General features: G+C 42.2%; 4 protein-coding genes across 5 annotated transcripts in view; 1 reads left to right on the top strand and 3 right to left on the bottom strand.

Annotated features, from left to right (window-relative positions):
• Nucleotides 1-94: 94 nt before the first annotated feature.
• Nucleotides 95-5109, bottom strand: PANX3 (pannexin 3). The gene is made up of 5 exons (XM_015820106.1): nucleotides 4929-5109; nucleotides 3045-3187; nucleotides 2612-2826; nucleotides 1672-2324; nucleotides 95-457 (listed from the first exon to the last, which is right to left on the bottom strand). Exons 1-5 carry the CDS (start codon nucleotides 5107-5109, stop codon nucleotides 423-425), a joined length of 1227 nt encoding a protein of 408 aa, XP_015675592.1. The 3' UTR covers nucleotides 95-422.
• Nucleotides 5110-7219: 2110 nt separating this feature from the next.
• On the bottom strand, nucleotides 7220-11932 carry LOC107291137 (mitochondrial RNA pseudouridine synthase RPUSD4). Its single transcript, XM_015820100.1, has 7 exons — nucleotides 11771-11932; nucleotides 10639-10804; nucleotides 9826-10027; nucleotides 9406-9499; nucleotides 8681-8831; nucleotides 7996-8093; nucleotides 7220-7819 (listed from the first exon to the last, which is right to left on the bottom strand). Exons 1-7 carry the CDS (start codon nucleotides 11918-11920, stop codon nucleotides 7595-7597), a joined length of 1086 nt encoding a protein of 361 aa, XP_015675586.1. The 5' UTR covers nucleotides 11921-11932; the 3' UTR covers nucleotides 7220-7594.
• Nucleotides 11933-13346: 1414 nt separating this feature from the next.
• On the top strand, nucleotides 13347-20639 carry LOC107291134 (hydrolethalus syndrome protein 1 homolog). 2 transcript variants are annotated; one of them, XM_015820096.1, is made up of 3 exons: nucleotides 13347-13393; nucleotides 18401-18482; nucleotides 19435-20639. In XM_015820096.1, exon 3 carries the CDS (start codon nucleotides 19465-19467, stop codon nucleotides 20377-20379), a length of 915 nt encoding a protein of 304 aa, XP_015675582.1. In that variant the 5' UTR covers nucleotides 13347-13393; nucleotides 18401-18482; nucleotides 19435-19464; the 3' UTR covers nucleotides 20380-20639. The 2 variants fall into 2 exon arrangements, with proteins under 2 accessions (XP_015675582.1, XP_015675583.1); XM_015820097.1 differs by lacking the exon at nucleotides 13347-13393 and having other exon boundaries at nucleotides 18398-18482.
• Nucleotides 14802-21634, bottom strand: part of LOC107291135 (tRNA pseudouridine(38/39) synthase) — an 8529-nt gene continuing 1696 nt past the window's right edge. Inside the window, exons 2-5 of the mRNA XM_015820098.1 lie at nucleotides 17780-18164; nucleotides 15964-16517; nucleotides 15594-15784; nucleotides 14802-15245 (exon numbers count right to left, since the gene is read on the bottom strand). Coding sequence (XP_015675584.1) covers nucleotides 14926-15245; nucleotides 15594-15784; nucleotides 15964-16517; nucleotides 17780-18154 — 1440 coding nt within the window. The 5' untranslated portion in view covers nucleotides 18155-18164 and the 3' untranslated portion in view covers nucleotides 14802-14925. The remainder of the gene's footprint in view (nucleotides 15246-15593; nucleotides 15785-15963; nucleotides 16518-17779; nucleotides 18165-21634) is intronic.

Genomic DNA, 21634 nt, shown 5'->3' with positions numbered 1-21634 from the left:
TTTAAAAATGCGTGAGGTTTATTTTTTATATGTAAACTGCTTAGTGACTTCCGAGTAGAAAATGCGAGGTAACAAAAGTCCACTTTTAAAATGAAGATCTTAAAAGTATCCGACCAAAGCTTAAGGAAAGTGGCAGAGATTTGTAGGGCCAGAAGTGTTGAAGTGTTGAAGCTTTATAAGACTATAAAACAATGCAGAGGTTAGGGTTCAGTTAGAAAACTGGTGCATTTATATTTATTATAAGGGTGAAATCCATGGATGTAATAGCAGAAAACAAAGTATTAATGGACAAACAGTGGTCCAGCAAAAAGAAAAAATAAAGATGACCCAAAGTACACATAGGGAAAAGTCCTTTTTTGCGTTCAGTGCTCTTCACCAGTTTGAATTTTTCTATTTGGTGCAGAAACGAATCCATTCCTGAGTCAGTTTTCCTTGGCTTTCAGATCAGGTTTCATTTCTGGTATAAGAAAAAAAGGACTGTATTAAAATGATGCAGCAGTTCCTAGATTTGAATTGGATATTGTAATTCAGGTAATTGAACTGTTTTCCTCCTGGAGTTTAAGATGGAATATAATTTATTTATTAACCAAATGTATATACTGTAGCTTCCTGTCTCATGGAAAATGACTCTGGTAGCATATAACAACCCAATAAAATAGTATTACTCAGTTAGTCCTTGACTTATGGCTAGCCACATAGCAACTGTTCATAGTTATGATCAGGGGTCTTCAAACTTGGCCCTTTTATGACTTGTGGTCTTCAACTCCCAGAATTCCTCAGCCAGCGTGCCTGGCTGAGGAATTCTGAGGAATTCTGAGGAATTCTGAGGAATTCTGAGGAATTCTGAGGAATTCTGAGGAATTCTGAGGAATTCTGGGAGTTGAAGTCCACAAGTCATGAAAGGGCCAAGTTTGAAGACCCCTGGTGATGAATCCCCCACAAAAGGTATTTATGACCCAACTCCAAAGTTCCAACAGGCCCCGCCCCCTGCAATCACATGACTTCATTTTGGGCACTTGGCAACTGACTATGATTCACAACATTTTTGCTGAAAACCAGTGTTTACTTCCGGCTTTTGGCAAAAACTCCCCATAACAAGCAATTGATTTGCTTAATGACCACAGTGATTTGTTTAGCAACCACCACAAAAAGGTCATAAAATCAGGTCAGTCATGTGGGAAATAAATGATTCCAGCCCCAGCCCTCATGGAGTTATAGAAAGTGTAATTGCACAAGATTTTTCCTCCCACTTCCAAGGAAAGAAAATTCCCAGAGCTTTCCACAAAAGTAGGAGAACTTGTGAGGTCTACTCAGTTACAGCAAGTGTTGATTAAAATAACACCTTGGCTTATATAAAAAAAAGTGCACAACCTCAGACTACAGTAGTTTGGGTTGTATTTGGTTATATTCCAAACAAAGACACCACAAAGACTCAGTGGGGTTTTTTGGATATCTGGAATGGAGCAGCCAAAGAGGCTGCAGAGTATTGGAGCAACAATTTACATGGTTGCCCTTTGCTCCCTTGTAACGAAAGAGAAGACACAGATATCAAAAGAATACACCTTGAGCATGAACTAGAGAAACAAGAACTATGTTTTGTGCAGTAAAAAAAACAACAACACCCTGGGAAACCAGCAGATTTCAGCACAGCTTTCAGTGGGAGTTACTTACCAACTTCATTCTCACGATGGAACAAATTCTCGTTGGCACTGGAATTATGCTTTGGCTTTGCTAGCTGCAGGCCTCCAAGAAGAGTCATAAAATCTACTACTGTGTCTATGCTTTCTTTGTTGGGTGAAATATCCTTGAGAGTACTCAGTACGCTCAGTCTACTGAAAGATTTGACCTCCGAGATGTTGGCTCGCAGGAAGAGCAAGATGATGTTGAGATCGTTGAACGGGCAAGTCAGCATTTTCTTGCTGAGGAGATCAAATGCCGGCAGCATTTCATAAATGGACAGAAGCCGCTTGTCCCACTGACACAGCTGAAGCAGGTGGTAGAGGACCACTGGGCCCAGAAGGATGTATACAGAGCCAAGACAGATGCTGGTAACTTGGAAAACGGAGAAGAAAACCAGCTTGCAAGGAATCCAATCTGGAACATCAGAGTCTTCTCCCAGGAGCCCGGCCTTGATTGAACATCTGAATTTGTCGTGAAAAAAGACCTGCAGGTGACAGTATGCCAAGTAGAGGCAGCTGACAGCCAGAAGAAAAAGGAGGAAGAGGTTCCTCAATACATAAATGATGATCAAGTAGTGGGAACGTTGCTTGCAAGTCAAGTACCTCTCCAGGAGAGGGAACTCAAAGTATCTCTCACTGCGAGCCCTGGGGAGGGAAAGAAAAAAAAAGAAAAAATATATGAATAAACTAGAACTCTTCTAGTAATGTGCTACTTTTCCACATGCGGGTCTTAAAAACAACCAACACAGAAGAGGACATTCTTAGAGGTTAAGGAGGAATAATCCCAAGAATAGCCACTGGTATTTATTATGAATGCAGGGAGAAATTTGCAATGTAATGCTTTCCTGTTAAGCTGTGGCTTTGTAAATGAAAATTCCGGGAAGAGGAGAGAGAAATTTAGCACGCAGATCACCTTTCCGTCTGCCACTTACAGGTCAAGCTCCTCCCAAAAGTCCTCTGGATCCTCTTCCGATTGCTGGAGCTTCACCATGTATTGCACCAAGCGGATGGAGCGGTTATAGGATTTATCTAGTTCATCGATGATGAAGAACAGATCGCAGTTGAGTGAGGGGGCGGCTGCGTATTTCCACAGCAGATAAGGCAGGTACATAGCAACTGCGATGACCAGCAAAGAATAGGGGAAGATCTAGAAAAACAGAACAAAAAGAGAGTACTGTGGTCAGCTGAAGGGTAGAACAGTGTTTCTCAACCGTGGCCACTTTAAGAGGGGTGGAGTTGAAGTTCACCCCTCTTAAAGTGGCCAAGGTTGAGAAACACTGGGGTAGAAGACTACAAATTACACCCTGGGCTCCACATGGTGTGCACCCAAGAGATAACGGATAGTGTTCTTCTCCACCCCAATACCTTGAAGACCCAGAGGGAATTGGATGTAGCGTCTCCTGCTGGTTCAGAATTGTAGCGAAGCAAAGAGTCCCAACACACGGCATCAACAAAATGAGACTGTTCAGCTGTGAAGTTGCTAGGAGAGAAGCAGCTGATCTGGGATCCTATGACAGAGAGAAAGAGCCGTATTTATCTCCACCCTTCTTTCCAGCACTGCAGCATCCATCAGCTTTAGAAGGCCAGATCCTGAAGTTGAAACTCAAGTACTTTGGCCACCTAGTGAGAAGGAAGGACTCCCTGGAGAAGAGCCTAATGCTGGGAAAGATTGAGGGCAATAGAAGAAGGGGACGACAGAGAATGAGGTGGCTGGATGGAGTCACTGAAGCAGGAGGCGTGAGCTTAAATGGACTCCAGAAGATGGTAGAGGACAGGAAGGCCTGGAGGAACATCCATGGGGTCGCGATGGGTCGGACACGACTTCGCAACTAACAACAACAATCACAGTAAAAATAGAGCGCTTCTCTGTTATGTTTTGAACCACCTCTAGCAAGGATTGTCTTCGTAGTCAATCAAGATGAGATCTGTGCCCAGCCTTAATCCCTCCAAGACAGCATTTGGGATCAAACTGCTCCCCCCCTTTTTTTTGTTAACTAATTAAGAGATTGGCCCCATTATGCTGTCACGGTGCTATGGCAGTTCTTGTAAACTGTTTCTGTTCATCATCGCGGTAGGCTGGGTGTGCTAAAAAAAATAATCATTCCCTAAACATATTTTACAAGCTTTGAGACAAGCCAAAGAGAGAAATAAGTTTTGTTTATTCCATCTGGATGGACTAAATCTCACACAGGCATCCTTTTCCAGAAATAAATTCCTGAGGCAGGCTGTGAATTGCAGCCATGAAACCTCATCTAACCAATGTCAGACTTGTGCAAAGCCACACACAGCTCATCCTGTTTTTGGTACACGTTATCAAACGAGACACTGTTGCTTCTGGAATGGGTACCTTTGTATCCTCCCTTATTCAGTGTAGTGCTGGCTATTCTGAATTATCCTTTTTGTGGTGTTTAATGGGGCTTGTTTCCAAGGAAAAATACCTAGAATTGCAGCTGCCAAGCTTAACAGGAATTATTTTGAGAAAGAAACATCTGGATGTATTTCAGTCTCTTTTCCAAGATACATATATGGATTCAGCCCTTGCATCACAAAGATCCCACTGAACGATAGTGATTGTTTGAAGGCCATGAACTTCATGGCTGGGTGAAAATTTGAAGCTGGATTTCTCCAGACTACTCCCATTTGATATTCTCTGTCATCTCTGAACTTCCCTTTAGTTAGTTGGAGAACTCCACTGGACAGGAAGTGCGGTCGGCTGCTACCTACTGCAATGTAATCCTGTACATGGAATAATTTTTAACTGTCTCTGGAAACAAACATCCAATTTGCCCTGTATAGAAGCATCACCCAGGCTGAAGATTGACATGTTTTCTCAATCACTGTCTACCAGAAGTAAAATGTCTTTTAAGGTCACCGTTTTCAGTTCAGGGGAGATTTCGCATTTTATGTGTTAAAATTGCGAGGTGTGGTTTGAATGCGCTTTACAGTTCAATGCCATATTTATTGAAGCCCCAGGGAATCCAGAGAGGTCCAATTGCAAGGCTTCAGATATGTAAATTCCTGGATTGATTTTGCAAATGCTAAATTCGCTATCAAAGTCTGTTTCAAGTTAGCATACTGGGCTTGCAGTAAACTCGGTTTAAAAAAAAAAAAGAGGAACATTTTTGTCCTTGCCCCCTTCTGCTGGCATCTCCCTATCGGTGGCCATGTCTCCTCAGCCCCACGGAAGGCCTCCTCAAGAAACAACAGCCACCCCCAGCCCCCCTTCAAAGAATAAATAAATTGACCTACCGGTGGAAAATTCCTGTGCAAACATGAGAGACACCAAGAAGAGCGGCAGCCCCACTGTGACAAACTTCATGATGCGATCGCACGGCAGCTCCAGGTAAAGCCCTTTTGCTCCGGACCTGTTTGGGTCTGGAAGCAGCGCATCAGAGAGCATGTACTTTCCAGCTGTATTTGCGATCGACATGGTTCGGGTCTGAAGGGGCCAAGCGTGCACGCACAGAAGACACAGCTTCTCCAAGGGCTCAGCTACATCTAAAGAGGGAGGTGGCTTGACGATGGATGCCTTCTCTCCATGGGGAATTAAGCATCGGGCAGTTGTAAATGACCACCTTGGCTGTTTGCTAAACAGAATGATAATTACAGGATCTCTGCAACTACCCTCCGCCCAGAAATAGAGCAGTTGACCTGGGTATGCCGTGATTGGTAAGGGCCCCGCTGTCTTTGGCCAACCGCAGGCTTAACATGGCAAGGCTGGGCCCTGTGGTTTTATCTCCCTCTTTCATAAGCAGATGTTATTTCTAGCCACCGCTGGTAAGGAGGTAGGCCCGCGTGTTTGATTTTCAGACTCGGGAATCTCCAGGGGTGGATATTAAATGACTGGCCGACAGTTCATATTTTCAGAGGTGAAAAGGGGCAGAAAGAAACCCACTCAGAATTCCTACGAATTTTATTTCTGTGGTTTAGTGACGTGAGTGCGCAACGCTTTCTTCTGCATTTGCTGTAAAAGCCAGATGAAGAAATTTCAAAAATGTCGTCGCTATTTTTCCCTTCTCTCAACTCCCTCCCCATCAAATTTAAATGCAGCCCAGTTCTAAAACATAGTTTTGAGGATCCACAATTTAGATAATCCACAACTTGCATGTGGCCATCAGACAAATTGCGGGTGCTCCTAGAGCATATTGCTTAAACTGGTGGCAAAACCAAGTGCCAGCTGTGTGATTTTCCTTGCTAAAATAAGAACCAAAATAACATGTTAAGTCTCCAAAGCTTAACATACGAGAAGATTTCAGGGAACCTCAAAAAGCTTGAGTGGGTTAAGGCACATTTTTAGCACACTACAATTGATAAGGTTATCTATCTCACATATACCCTGTCTCTCCCCTCCCCCTCCACGCTATCCCAGTTAAAATCCTATGTCAGTTTAGCCATTCCATGCATCTGAGGAAGTGAGGGGTAATTCACAAAAGTTTATGCTTTGATCGTAGACTAACATAACTCTCCTCCTGTAAACTACAGTGGCTGAATTCACATACACGTGGCTTTCTAAGGCTACCAAGACCTCGTTTTCTTTACACATAAATCAGTATGTTTTTCCTCCTGAAATACTTTTGATTTATATATAGTACTAATCCTTTAACACAGTTTATAGTACTAATCCTTTAACACAGGGCACTACCTTTTGGCCTCGAACTGGTGGTAAATCTGCTCCAGGATCACGGGTTCTCAGTAAACTTCCCCAAGAGCCACATGGTACCCACAAGACTGTTACACCTCGGGGCCATCATAGACACGGTGGAGTGCCGGGTGTATTTATCTCAAGAACGCCGAGACAACATAAGAGAGTCAGTCCTCCAAGTACGCATGGACGAACAGTATCGTTAATCAGTCTTTCCAAATTGTTAGGACAGATGATCTCGGCCATAGCAATCGTCCCGTGGTCCAGGCTCCACTCCAGGGAACTGCAATGGTTCCTACTCCCTTTCCAGAGGCAGAACCTCAGTGCTTCTCAACAAAGGGTAAGACTCCCACATCAGGTGTCGCGCTCCCTCAGGTGGTGGCTATCACCTGCCATGCTCAGAGGGTCGCTTTTCAAGGAGCCAGACCGGATACTGCTAACGACCGACGCCAGCCTGTTCTCAAAATACTTTTGCAGTAAACAGTCAATCAACCCCAATATGTTATTCTAATTTTTGTAAGAACCATTCTAAATTACTTTAATAACAGTGCTTATCTGTAATTTCTACAATGCCTATACTTGCAGCGTTAGGGAAATAACGGATGAAATTCAGTGGAAGAACACAATTGGCATGGAAAAAAAGCAGGCTGAATCCGGGCCCTCTCCAGCTGCCGTTCAGAGTTGATAGATAGCAGTAGTCAGACCTGGGATAAAGCAGCTACATGTGCTATCACAGTTGCGAAAGAAAAGTTGAGGCTGACTTTCCTAAGGCTGTTCTGTAAGTTCATGGCAGAAGCAAGATGTGAACCAAGAACTCCCCAATTCATAGCTCCATCAATTATTGTACACCCCAATCATTAAGAAACCTCTCTCCAGTGTCCCAGTTACATCACATTCATTCAGCACAGGCCACATCCTTTATTTAAGCAGAACAGCTAACTCTGTTTGGCTGAGCGTCAGCCAATACTGGAAAAAACATGCCCAATTAATTCTTATTCCAGATGTAGCAGCTCATATAAACCACTGAATTCTTCCAAATCTCCCAGTTGCATCTGAAACCAGCATACAGGCCCTGGGAGATTGGTGACTGTTCCTCAGTTTGGTTTTCAGTTGCTAGGCAGGCGTTTCCTCTGAAAGGCTGCAAGCTTCCAGAGAAGCATACGTTGTGATTTCCCAGCTGAGAACATCAGGTTCCGGGCGCTTCACCTTTCACGGGATCCTCCCATGGCTTTAGAAAGTCAGGAAAAGGCGTTCCATGAACGAAGTAGCCTAGCTAATCACTCTTAGTTTCTTTTTGTTCCGGTTTTGGAAATTCTAGCTTTAACCGTTTTAAGGAGCGCGTGAAGAAGACGGGTGGCTTGCAAAACAGGTGGATTTTCTGCTCCTCACTGCTGTTTATTGGAGGCAGGGTGAGCTCGCAGGCATGTAGGTGGAGAGGGAGGTAGCGGGCTTTGACTTGCTCCAAACCCAGTTTCTTCAATGTACCTGGAGAGAGTTTCTATGTATACATTAAAAAAAAGAAAATAAACGATGATCCACTTGCATTTCTAATTACGTTGAATCCAACAAAATGTTATTTGGCAATCCTAACTACCCTGAAGCCCACCCTACCATTTTCTTGGATTTTTAGTTCAGGGCCATATCCATCCAGGTTCTTCTTAATACCCCTCTTACCTGTGGCGCTAGCTTGCTCCAGTGAGAATACTTATGATCCCCAAGGACTACGCAACCTAAACCATAAGCCAAGTGGACTCTGAGTTGATGCTTCACTCCTGCATAATGAATAACATATGGGGAAAAAAAATAAGAGGTGTAACCATTAAATATATATCGTTTGGTTTTGGTCAGATTATATAGAATCATTTTTAGATGCAATTTACCTTGAGGGGAAATTTTAAGCTTTGCTTAGTACAAGCAGCTTGATATACAACTTTTAGCAGAAAAAAGCAGAAAGGGATATGAATAGCTTAACAGTACAATGTCTTCCCTTAAAGAGACATCCCAAGTATACAGATATTTTTCTTCCACCAGGCTTTGGCCTTAAGTGTTATGTTATACTTTATATTTTCTTATTTTACCGTTCTTCTCAATTCTTTAATCCTTTCTGCAATATCTATTATTTTATTGTTCTAACGATGCAAATCTTTGGTTATTGCATACATCAAAAAATAATTAAGGTTTCAATTGGATAGCATTTCATTTAGATTCAGTGGGGAAAAACCCAAGAAGATAAAAAAAGGTCATTTTCAGATGCTTGAGGGAGTTTTATGGGTATTGATATGACGTTTCTTAACCCCAATTGTTAGAGAACAGGAAAGGCAATGAGAAGCATCAAAGAAAGGAGTATGTAATTGCTTGCCTGTGATTGGTTCCAATTCAAGGAGAGAACAAGTGGACCAGTTGCTCAGCACACGATACTGGGTCACTGCCAAGTGAGCATCTTTGTTCCGGCGCACTTTGCGCAACTTTTTGTCTTCTAAAGATAGACGATAATTTGGCGCAAGTGTCATCTAAGTCAAAGACGCACATGACTCAAAATCAATTCTTCATTAACATCCAAAAAGCCAATAGGACAACAGTTGAGAAGATTAATGGGTTACATAGAATGGAGAAAACTGTTGAATTGCTCCACTGTTAATCCAGACTTACATCATTTAGGTACTGCAGCTAGAGAGGAACAGGTAACATAAGAACTTTTAGATCTGTCATCTCTCAGCCCTAGGAAAAAGGGCATGGCAAACCACTTTTGAAAATGTTATCTAGAAGACTGCAAGGACTTGTCAAGCCAGTTGCTAAGAATCAAGACTGATTTGAAGGCACCAACACACACACACACCATTCCATAAAGCACCCCACAACCTAGTGCAATTATGACACAGCAGTGATACTTAAGATACAAGTTGTTTAGCATTTCTTTCAAGAACTGGTAACCATGTTGGTGAAGATGCTGGCAAGTTTCCTGAATTGAGTGTGCTAATCCTAAATCTGCCTAACTGCTGTTTGGTAAGCAGTAACTAAAACAGAGGTCTCCAGGTGAAATGCTGTGGCCAGAATCGGCAGATCTCTGCTGCCGGGAATACTCACTTTGAAGTGCTTCTGGTGGCTCTCCACCTCTCTCTCCAGAATGGGAATGTCCACCAGCCCCTCTTCCGGCTCTGGTTTTCCAATACAAATCGCCCTATGAAAAGAACAGAGAGAGATTTCAGTCCTCTCCAATAGTAATCCACACACTCTGCATGAAGAGCAAGGACTGCTGGGTTCGTAGGCAACCTTGGCTCTTTTATGACTCGTGGACTTCAACTCCCAGAATTCCTGAGCCAGCATGGCTGGCTCAGGAATTCTGGGAGTTGAAGTCCACGAGTCTTAAAAGAGCCAAGGTTGCCTACCCCTGCTATAACTCATACTGCAGAAGGGCGGTCCTTAGTAGATTCTTGGCTTACTGAAAACCACTGTTTCTTATCAAGTCGCAATAACTTAACTCATCACTTGTACGATTTCTCCTACCAGTATTTCTTTTCCACCTGACGGGTTTTAAACATCTCTTGGACCCGGTGTGCAATCATCTCATCTTTCGCTAGGACCATCACTCCAGTAGTTTCTTTGTCCAGCCGGTGACATAAATGCAGAGGTTGAGCTTTCATGCCCCCTAACATCTTTGCCAATATTGGCAGCACATCTGTAATGCATGTCTTCACCCGAGGGCCACCTGTGAAGTAGAGAGAGACTAGGTTTATTTATAATGCAAAGGCATAAAACCCGGCTTACAAATAATTGTTAGGTGCCTTTATTCAACCAAGCTTAACCAAACTATTTCATGCTTAACACAAATCACCTAATTTCCAAAGCTACGGGTTTTTTTTATTGGTGCTACAGCATTTCCAAATATCAAACTCAAGTTGGACCAGTTTCAGGAAAAAAACATTTTTTTATGTTGAGCTACCTGTGAAAACACATTAGTGTAATCTGAGAGTCGGGTGTTCTTTTTGCTGCTCCTCCAATATTTACCATCAAAACATACATGCTCAGACATATGATGATGCCAGTTTATTTTCATTGGTTTTAATACCAGTTTATGCAGTATACAAAAAGAAAAGAAAAACCTGACAGCAGGGTTTGCTTAGAAAATCCACAATATAAAGCATCTGCCACATATATAACTAAGAAGTCTCAAGCTACTTTCTGAAAGCAAAATAAGACTTATAAAGCCTCAGAAACCGACGCAAAATCATTTGACGTCTCAGCAGGACTTTTATTACCCAACTAGTCTAATACATTTTGATCAACACTGCTAGAAAATCAGCATTATATTACACTTACCATGGACAGGAAGTCCATAAGGCTTGTTTATTACTACAATATCTTCGTTCGTGTAGAGGACCCCCTGTTTGAGAACCTTGGCTAGGACGTTAGGATGGAGCTGCTGGAAGCATCGGGTCTGCTGAACATATTCTTGCACTCGCCTCAGTACTCGGTCTTTTGGAACCTTTGAATAGTCAAAGAACAAGTCAGGTAGTTAGTCTCTTTACTGCACAGCTTTGGTAGCAATAGCATATAACAAAGCAGAAATGCATATAAGACAAGGTGTCAAAGAAGGTGCTACATAGAAAGTACATATGTTAGGGGGATTTTTGCTTTTAGGGAAGGGTGAAAATTAATGTGAAGGTGCTATAGAAAAAATGATAGTATGGCTGAGAGAGAGAGAAGGGGGAGAGAAGGAGGGGGAAGAGAGAGAGAGAGCAGTTCTTCCATCTCATTTGTTAAAGTCTGCTTTTCCAAGTTTGGAGAATCCACTAATTGTTATTCAAAGATAGATTCAAATAAATCTGATGGAACAAAACTGAACAGCTAAAGAGAATGTATACTCCAGCCATGCTTTTTTTTTTCTTTTTTGGAAGATTATTGCAGCTTACTTCGATGCAAACCTTTTAAAGTCCTGGGTGGCCTAAAATATAAATATTCATATAAATATAAAATATGAACGATTTTATTGGAAAGCTAACAGGATGGCGGGCAAAGAAATGCTATGAATAGGAAGGATAATCGCATCTGTCCAGAGCCAGGTCAGATCACTTACTGGTCAAGCTGTGTCTGCTTAGAAATCTCTCCCTTTCCCCTCAGCATAGCCTGGCTCAGGAATTCTGGGAATTGAAGTCCACGAGTCATAAAAGAGCCAAGGTTGACTACCCCTGGTCTACACAATAGAATCCTTCACAATGAACGGGGAGGGTAACACACGTCATTATTCCTGCATCTCAACAAATCCTTCTAGGATTCTGCACACCACAAAACTACCATTGCCGCATCGCGCGTAGCTGGGAGACCCAGTTCGCTTAATTTTTAAAGTTCTAGCCACCAATGCACGCTGGGAAATGTAGTTTCTCCGTGGTGCATGCTGGGAAAAACCAACAACCCCCAACCTCATGATCCCCAATCAAGCCAACAGATTCACCTCCGGGGCCACTTTCGGCTTCTTCTGCTCCCGCAGCTTCTCCGCCATCTGCTCAGCGGTTACCGAAGCGGCCGCGGCTGGACTGTGGGAAAAACTCCTCCGAAGAGCGGCGGCTCGCAGAAATGAGCAAGGAACGTTTTGGGCGGCCATTTTCTTTCGTGTCCACGTGACGTCAGAAAGGGGGTGGACTAAACTCTTCCACGTCACGCCCCTTTCCCTCGCGGGCTATCCTCGCGCCTTACCCGGAGGAGGCCCACCAATCGCGACGTCCGTCCAATGAGACGTCGGTGCGACGCTCAATGCCCCACCTTCTCTCTCTCCCCGTCCAATAACCTACAGGAAGAGGCGGAGCCAAGCTGGGCAGACCAATGAGAAAGACAAGAAGGGAACCTTTACAGCCAATAGGAACGTGCCGGCGGCTAGGTGGGTCTTGGTTTTCAAGAACGGCAGTTGAGAAGCGGCGTTAACGGTTGTCTGGCAGCCGGGAAGGCAGCGCGGGCGGTGGTGGCCAGGTACTCGCGGTGGGACCGAGCCGGGGGAGCGTCGCGAGGCTCAGCCCGCTCAGGAAGAGAAGCGGGTGGATTCGGAGCCGGCCGGAGAGGCGGTTAGAAGAAGGGAGGGGAGGCGGTGAAAGCGCGAGGCTGAGAAAATCCCACTTTTTTTTTTTGTGGCGTTTAGTCCCTGCTCTCCAGCCTCGGAAAGCAGCGTTTCAACCCTCAGCATGCTGACCGGGGGGATTCTGGGAGTTGAAGTCCCCACTGAGTGGCTGAGGTTGAGAAGCCCCGTCCCCGTGGATGGGAAAGTTACAAAGCAGCAGCTTCGGAAGCCTGCTCGGGTGGGAGTTTCCTTCGCAGTAAATAATGTTCGTTTTAATATATGTGATCTGTAACGTGAATAAGTAAGCCTAACCCTAATATAAACGGTGTGACCACAAAATAATTTTATTCTAAGGCAGTGGTTCTCAACCTTTTTAATGCCGCGACCCCCAACCGGTTGTAAGTCGAGGACTAAACCGGTCGTAAGTCGAGGACTAAACCGGTCGTAAGTCGAGGACTAAACCGGTCGTAAGTCGAGGACTAAACCGGTTGTAAGTCGAGGACTAAACCGGTCGTAAGTCGAGGACTACCCAACCGGTCGTAAGTCGAGGACTTTCCCTGCCCGGGAGCGCCGCGCATGCGTGGCTCCGCCCCCTGCGCCGGCCGAGGCGTAGCTGCCAAGCGGCAGAGACGGAGCAGGCCGACCACCAGCTGGCCCAGCCCAAGGGAGGTAAGGCACCCGCCAGAAAAGGGGAAAAAATGGCGGACAGCCTTGCTTGGCGACCCCCGGGAAATGGTCGATCGACCCCAAATGGGGTCCCGACCCATAGGTTGAGAACCGCTGTTCTAAGGGGCTGCTCGGTAGAGATGGGTCAGAGAATTAGCCCGAAAGGGATTCTGTGATGGCTAGAACTTGAAACGCGATATTTTTGCTATAAATGTTAGCAAAACCTCGTTCCGCTACAGATTTTTTCCATTTGTTGTTAATCCCAATTAGTGTAGGTCTTAATATTTATTCTGTTGCTTCTTTTCCAGGTCAATTTCATGAACATTTTGAAGGAATGGTAGTTGCTAGAAGATATTACAGGTATGAGAGCCCTGTTTAATTCTTGTAAACAAAATAGCATCAGTTGTGTGATAGGAAGAGCTTGATTGCTGTATCCAGTTAGGCGTGTAGTTACTGCATTTGAAGACTGCACAATTTCTCTCTTCATAGGGAACTATTCACAGACACCCTAAATCATGATTTACTTTGGTTTATTAAATAACTCGTCGCTGACTCGCTTGGGTAAAAATGAAAATGCTAAATCATGGTACAATAATTACATTGTCTAGTTTACGTATTATGCTAAGCCACAAGCCACTTTTGGCTTAGTGTGTCAACCCAACCAAAGTAATGGTGTAAGGATGTACTAGGAAAATTAGTTATAGAGCCTAGTCACTCATGTAAAAACTTCTGACGGCTAGATTTATAAATTACATCAATTCGCCATTTAACTACTTTTTCCAACAAGCCATGCTGGCCGTTTAATATTCCCAACTATTCTAAATCTGATCACTCATAGGCTGCATGATTGTTTATTTTTAGCTGAATAATTTTGTACAATCTCAAAAGGACACTTTTGCAATCTATTATTATATTGTACAGCCGTGGAAATGGGTTTCAGGTGTCATAAGCACCATATTTGAGCCTGCACTAAGTTGTACGCCATGGTTTGCAATCCATAATGACTGAATTCACTTGTTATGCTAAGAAGATACCATATCCTGATTTAGTAAAATGTATGAACTAAGCTTATGATTTGAGGCTTTTTATGTCTTTGTCCACTGATTGCTGTACATTTCAACAGATGATTTTTTTAAATATTTCATATGGCATTCTGTAATTACATTATGCTGTTCATAAAGTGTATGTAGAGATTTCTAGGGGAGTAATCTTCAGGATCTTCCTTCATGAGAGACAATGAAATCATATTCAGATTTTCTGCCGAGTGTGTTTTTTCTTCTGTTCAATGATGTCCAATTCTCGAAGATCGCTTGGACAAGTTTTCTTGATAAGGTTTTTCAGAAAATAGTTTGACATTATATCTCTGTGCCCAGGGTGGGACTAGAACTCATAATCTCCTGATTTCTAGCCAATACCTTACCCTGTATGCCAGATAAGGTTCTCACCAAATGTTTAAAGCAGGTTAAAAAAAAAAGTTTTTTAAAAATATGAGAAATGTAAAGGGCCGAGAAATTTGTATAACTAGTATTTTCTGGAGAAAACAAAATTATTAAAATACAATTCCCTTGGAAGCGTTACCTACTTATATAGCTTCCACCATATTCTGAATTACTGTTTTGGCAAGTATAATTTTTAAAATCATTATTTACAACTATTTATGGCTGCATATGGAAAATATCTAATGGTTAAACAAAAACGTAATATCAGGATCTGATTCAGTTTTTTTTAATAATTGGATATCTGCCTGTTAGTTATATAACAAAATATTTATTTTTTGAAGGTTAAAGGGAATGTATGAAAGTCTACATGTAATGTAATTACCATTATAATTTTAGATATCTGCTTAAGGTAATTTCATTTGTTTAAAGATAGCAAGATAGCGTCAATAAAATTCAGTCTGTACTAATACATATCCTTTTTGCAGCTTGTTCTGGAATTTCCTTGTCGAATTCAATAGAATCCACCTGATTGCTCTTAATTTCCATTTGCTCATCAAATTCCCTTTCAGGATGCTTTGTTTTTTTCAAATTTGGTTGTTCAATGCGTCCTCGGCGCACAAAATGACTGATACGAGATTCTAGACCTTCACATTTAGGCCGATCCATTAACGGTTTGTAATTGCGGGCTTTCACTCCCTCGATTAAAGCACTAATCTGGTTGTGGACTGGTGGTGTTACCTCTCTCCAGAGTATTGTTGTGCTGTTGCTTGAAGCTGTAATCAACAATTAGTCATCATCAGAACAAAAAAAGAAAAATCATAGCATTTAATTCACTAGTTGCTTCTGACCTTTGAAGTAGTTCTAAATATATTGGAACTTGTTAAAACCACTCCATTTAATACAGTTTTAACATATTGCTGGATATATTAGTTAAATAAAAGGAAATGGTTCTTTCGAAACAAAATGCTCATTATACATGAAGAGAGTTGTACATGTGTATAAAATGACAACATTGAATTTTACAGATAGACCAAAACACATAGTATACCAGCAGATTTTATCTACCACATGTTAAATTGAAGCTTCATTTCAATACAGTTTAAAAATATCATTCTTCCTACCTGGCTCTGTAGGTATCTTTGCAAAATCCAGGCCCCATAACATACTGTACAGCATCTGAGTTTTAATAGCGTGGTTCGTCCAAAGCTGCTGAAAGCGTGTAACGTTAAATTCCTGGACTTGATGATCATAGATCCACTGGATGTTTTCAAACTCACAGTCATATAAAACTAGAGGAAATTCCACTGCCATGCTGCAAGGTAATCAACTTGAATTAGTACAAATCACGTAATTCCAAAAGAGCGCACATTGCTTTGAAAATGCTATAGCTTTTGGCAAGAGATCCAAATTATGAAATATAATTTTAACAAGGCATGCTCAAATATAGAGAGCCAATGCAGTAAGAGAGTGCATGCTTTCAGGAATTCCTACCTGTATTGTGGTTTCCTAGGATTGGTTTCTATATCGAACAGTTCATCAATAATCTCAGGCTTCTCCATCCTTTGTCCAATCAGGAAGAGGATGGCCATCATGCAGCGGACTTGGTGATAGAGGAATGCCTGTCCCGTTACTTGAAACGCATACATTTGGAAAGGGTTTTGTTCTTCCACTTTCCTTTCTTGATCTGCAAGCTTCACTTCTGCAGACAGGATTGTCCTCTGAAAGTTGGTCACACCGTTGGCGACGTCCATTTTGCAGAGATTACGAAAATCGTGGTTCCCTACAAATCTTTGAGCTGCAGTATTCATAAGAGCGACATCCAGGTCCGCACAGGGGAACAAATAGCGATAGGTCCTCTTCAGGCAACTGAATCTAGCACTGAAGCTAGGATCTACAGGGACCCATGCTAATACTCTTATGTCAGGAGGGAGCACCTGATTCAAAATATGGGTGTAGCGGATCTCCTCTGAAATAGGACTTTTACCTTCTGTTGCAACCCCAGATTTATTCTCCGAAAGGTTTGACCGGAGATCCAAAGAGATCACCTGAAACATTGCGAAAAAAATGTGATTCTAGGGTTAGATACACATTTTCAGTTGAATTATCATTGAATAATTTTCCTGTTTATCCAGTGGTGAAGAGCTTTCAGCTAACTGGCTGAGGTATAATTTTTTTTGATATCCTGTTGTTTTCATAATTTTCCTATTTACTTACAATACATTCAGAAATGCCTCTTGTGCCCAATAAAATATAATTACAACCAGAACCTTAATGCTGAAATACCACTATCATTGGGATTGCAGTAGTAATAATTTTGATTTAGTGGGGCTTTATAAGATTCTGCGTGCAATGGACTACATTTCCATGACAATTATAGGTCATTTGCATAATGGTGTTAGGCACAGAATACATTTTGGCCTAAATGACATTACTGTAATGGAAATGACACCGTTTGGCAAATTATATAAAGTGCTTTTGCATTTAACAGATGTTAGTTTTGCATTTAACAGACATTTTATGTATAACAAAAGTTTCCCATTGTCCATTAAAGCATTTTACTGGATAAATGTTTTGGAGTAGTTTTTCCTGGAAACTCTGGACCTTAATTGCTTTGATTAAACAGATGTTTGTTACTTGTAATAATAGACCTTTTCTAAATAGCTAAATCTTTTTGCAGAAATAGATTGTCATCAGTTGCAGATCGATTCTCAGGCTCATCTCTTAATTTCATAATAGATGCACTCTTAACTGTCTACTTACAAATGTTGTAATTTAAACCACTGTAATGCATTAATAATAAATAAGTAGTTTTTGTTCTTATGTTCAGAGTTTTCTAACTATACAGTTATCATGCTGTATAACAATATTACTGAGTTCTAACTTGATTGTGCAGTTGACTAAATATTGGCTTATAAGATGGGCAATAGCCCAAATCTTTAACAAAGCACATTAAATTATATGGGTTGTAGGAAGAGAGCTCTGTGGTGGCCAAAAAAAATCAGGATTTTAAAAGCACCCTTTATTGTCTAAACATGTTATTAACAGTTGTAAGCTTTTATCAGGTGAATATGATCAAATGAGCTGTACTTCACAAAAGCTTATTTAACATTTATTAATTGGAAAAGGTGCTATCAGACTCTTAAGTTCCAGAAGAGATTGTTAATGAAGTTCACTAAGCATTTCTGCACAATTAATGTTGACGTAGCCTTTTAAAAAGTTATGGGGGGAGGAGTATTATTTGTTGCAATAACGCATGTTCTGTGTTCGCCCCGTCCTCATTTTAGTGTAAATTAAATACGAGTCTTACTTGTCCAAAAGCACTGACTCCCTTGTCGGTGCGTCCACAGCGATGATAGTTAGAAGTCTGTCTGTTGACCACCAACCGAGTTTTTCCCAGAGCTTCAAACAGTTTCTCTTCTATTGTGTTCTGGGTGTTCTCCTGGCTGGCAAAGCCCTGATATCCCCACCCCAGGTAGGCAATCTTTAGTGCCACATGCCTCTGGGCATACGCACTGAAATTGAATGGCCGCTGTGGACGTTTCTTCCCCTTTCCTGATGCTGGGAGGCCATTCCCTTCGCCTTTCCTGTTTTCCAAGAGTCTGCCTTCTAGCTTTTGCACCGTCTCTTCCAGCTCCTGGATTCTCTTCAGTAGCCTTTCTGTTTCTTCTGTGCCTTTGGCCATTGGTGGAATGCTATTAAAAAAAAAAAAGAATCCTGCAATATGAAAATGCAGTGAAAGTGGGAAAAGGATCTTTCTGGGAATAACCAAAGTCATGCAATCTGTATATGCTGCTAGAAATTATTCGGCTGGAGAAAATTAATTTGCTGCTTGCTTGCCAACCGTTGTTTGGTTTCTGTAGAGAAAGCTTGTTGGGATTCTATGATTTTAATTACTGAGAACTGCGTGTCTGCTTTTGTTCACTTACAGAAGAATCAGTTTTAAACCACCTTTCTACTGGGATCCTCCATTTCTAAGTTGGCTAAAGAGGAGCAAAAGGTACCTGTCCCAGGTAGGCATATTAATATATGAACAAATAAACCCTGCTGGCATCCTGAAGGCATTCAGAGCACACCCACTAATGCCATTTATCGGGACCCCAAAAGCATTCCTTCTACATCGTGGTGTTTGCCCTCTGGAATGAGATCCGAGGGGTTTCAATCCTAATGGTGTTCCAGACAGCTTTCAAGGCCTGATCCTTCTCCTAGTCACTGAGTTAGGCTGGCAGGTATATGATATGTTTAACTCGGAAAATCCTGTCATCTTGTTATTGTTGTCTTTTCTCTATATTTGTTATTTATCTTTATATTGTGAACTGCCCAGAGTTGATTGGAGTCAGGCAGTATGAAGTTAAATTAAATAAATACGTTTTTTAAAAAGCTGCTCTAAGTTGTTAAGTGAGAAGGTGGTTTAAAAGAAAAGGGAGACACACAAATTGGTTTCACTGGAAAGTGCACCATTTTACTATTCTTATTTAGAAAATGATTCTAGGTATTGCAAAGCCACAAGTTATTTTAAAGGAAAACTGAAATGCCGATAATTGCTGAATTTGCAGAGGGGGGAAAAGGGACTTAAAGAGTATTGAGAGATAAATAACAAAGCACTACTGTACATTCCTTCTTTGGCTTATATATTCCTTCGGAAATAAACCCCATCCTTGCTCCCTAGAATAATCGCAGGCAATTATCAAGCTGTTGGAGAGTTACTACACTCCCTCAAATCATCTCCAGGAGAGGAAGGGATTGGATAAATATGCCTTTGCCTGAAAAAGTTGGGATGTGCACTAGGTGTGTCTCAGCCTATCTGGCCAAAGGAGCTGGGGAGGGGCAGCCTTCACAACTATCAACAAAAGCCCATCCTATTTATAAATAACAAGATGGGCTGATAAAAATGGGGTTGAACAATACGCATGAGTTGTAAGACTTAGCAGACTGTACAAACCCAGCTTGGCATCTCTTTTCCAGAACTGCTAACTACCCCGACTGAGAGAAGCAATGCAAGCCCTGATACGACCCAACCGATACCGATGGAACTCTATGAGCAGGGAAGAACGGCTCAAAGCCGCCGCCATGGACTTTATTCGCATGTGTGCAGAACAGGGTGATGGCGATAGCCCGAGGCAGCTTCAAGCGGCCCCTCAGCTGGACCCCTACCCGAGAGCCTCGGTGGCCTCAGTGGCCAGACCGATGCTTCCCACAGTGATCAGGCAAGGTCAGACAGAAGCCAGCTTCCAGTCAGACGACCCCGAGAATTCCAGAGTTTCTAAGAAACCTGTGATGAAAAGGAAAGTTCTGAGGCGAACGCCTGACGGAGAGGTGCAAGTGACGGATGAATCCCTCACTAGTGAGACAGAATCCAATAATCCAAGTGTCCAACAATCCAGTCCTGAGTGTGAGAACTTAAATCAGAGAATGTACCTTCTGAATGCTCAGGAAGAGGAGGAAGAGTGTGTGGAGGGGAACCAGCCCCAAAGTTCCCCTGGGTCAGTCTACTCCTGGAGCCCCTCGGAGGAAAGCCGGCATCAGTGTTCCCGGAAAGAGAGCCAGAGCCTCAGCTCTTCATCCTTTGAGCAGGACTTCATCCTAACTGCCCACCCCAAGTCCTTCATCTTGCCAAAGTTGGAGCAGCTCAATCGGAACAGACCGAAGACCGATCGGGTTGCCCGTTACCTGGAACACAAGCACAACTGGGAATCCCTGCGGCTTCCGGGAGAAGATCCCAGGAAAGGTGTACGCTGGAGCATTCGGGAACAGATGCTCTACAAGTCAGAACTGCCTCCTAAGGCTCAGCCTGTTTATATCCCCAACAATTACCTGGTGCCTACAGAGAAGAAGAGATCTGCCCTGCGCTGGGGGATACGCTGTGACTTAGCCAACGGCGTGGTGCCTAGAAACGTCTATTCCTCCTAAGGACCTGGAATCTTTAAAAGGTCACACACAGAAGAACATAGTAGATCCCTAATGCAGCTAGGCTATTTTTATTTCTTTCCGATTCCAAACCCTAACTCGTTTACTCTTAAAATGTATTTTGGATCTGAATGGCTACTTTCTGGCAAAAGATTTTTTTTAAAACCTATCGTCGTTTCCGATCATATTATTTGAATGTAAATATTACCTTATAAAAAGGCAGGCAGAAGATGAATCAAAACCTACTGAAATACAGTCAAGAAAAAGGATCCTTGTTTGGTTCCCCCCCCCCCCCCAAGATACTTCACACACATTCCCCTCTTTGAACTCCTGTACTTTTAAAAAGTTTTAACTTCTGGATGTATAGATTAAATTAAATGTATGAAGTGAAATGATTATTTTATTCTTTTCAAGGCCAAACTTCATTTCTCCTGCTTTTCATCATGCATTAGAGTTGCTGTTCAGAGCTACAGAAGTGAACCTTCCTCTGGAATGAGACACAGGTTAACGGGTATACTTCCTTGTATGTGAAAGTGCTGTTTCACAGATAGGATGTCAGAATGGCAGGATATTTTCTTCGCTGATTTAAGCAATATGCTTCCTACACATGGAAGTTTTATCTTAATGAACAATAATGTAGTTTGCCTACTGAAAAATGCAAAGAGCCATGAAATAATAATTCAAATAGGTGGGTTTAAAGAGAAAGAGACAGTACAAAACCATTTCTAATAGGGATGTTTTCCAAGTTTCAGATAAGAGGGTGCAGGTAATTCAGATCATGAGGGGTCCTTGGTGCTTTCTGAGCTTGGTGGTTTTCTTGCAAACGTTTCATTACCCAAGCTAGGTGTCATCATCAGCGATCGTGAGGATAATAATAATAAAGTTGGAAGGGACCTTGGAGGTCATCTAGTCCAACCCCCTGCTCAGGCAGGAAACCGTATGCCTTTTCAGACAAATGACTGTCCAATCTCTTCTTAAAAACTTATTTATTTATTTATTAATTACATTTATATCCCGCCCTTCTCCTTACGGACTCAGGGCGGCTAACAATCAGATAAGAAACACACACATTATACACCTATTAAAATTGATTAAAAAGAAATATTTAAACTCGTCAAATTTAAAAATAAATAAAACCCCTTTAAAATCCCTTAGGCCAGTCCCGCAAGCTGGAACAACCACGTCTTGAGGGCGCGGCGGAAGGAAGGGAGATCAGGGATCACCCTGATCTCTGGGGGCAGTTCGTTCCAGAGGGTGG

This window comes from Protobothrops mucrosquamatus, unplaced genomic scaffold, assembly GCF_001527695.2.
Source record: "Protobothrops mucrosquamatus isolate PMUCROS unplaced genomic scaffold, P.Mucros_1.0 scaffold1067, whole genome shotgun sequence".
NCBI lineage: Eukaryota > Metazoa > Chordata > Lepidosauria > Squamata > Viperidae > Protobothrops > Protobothrops mucrosquamatus.
Note: the sequence above shows the minus strand (reverse complement) of the source record. Positions and strands in the feature narration are given on the sequence as shown.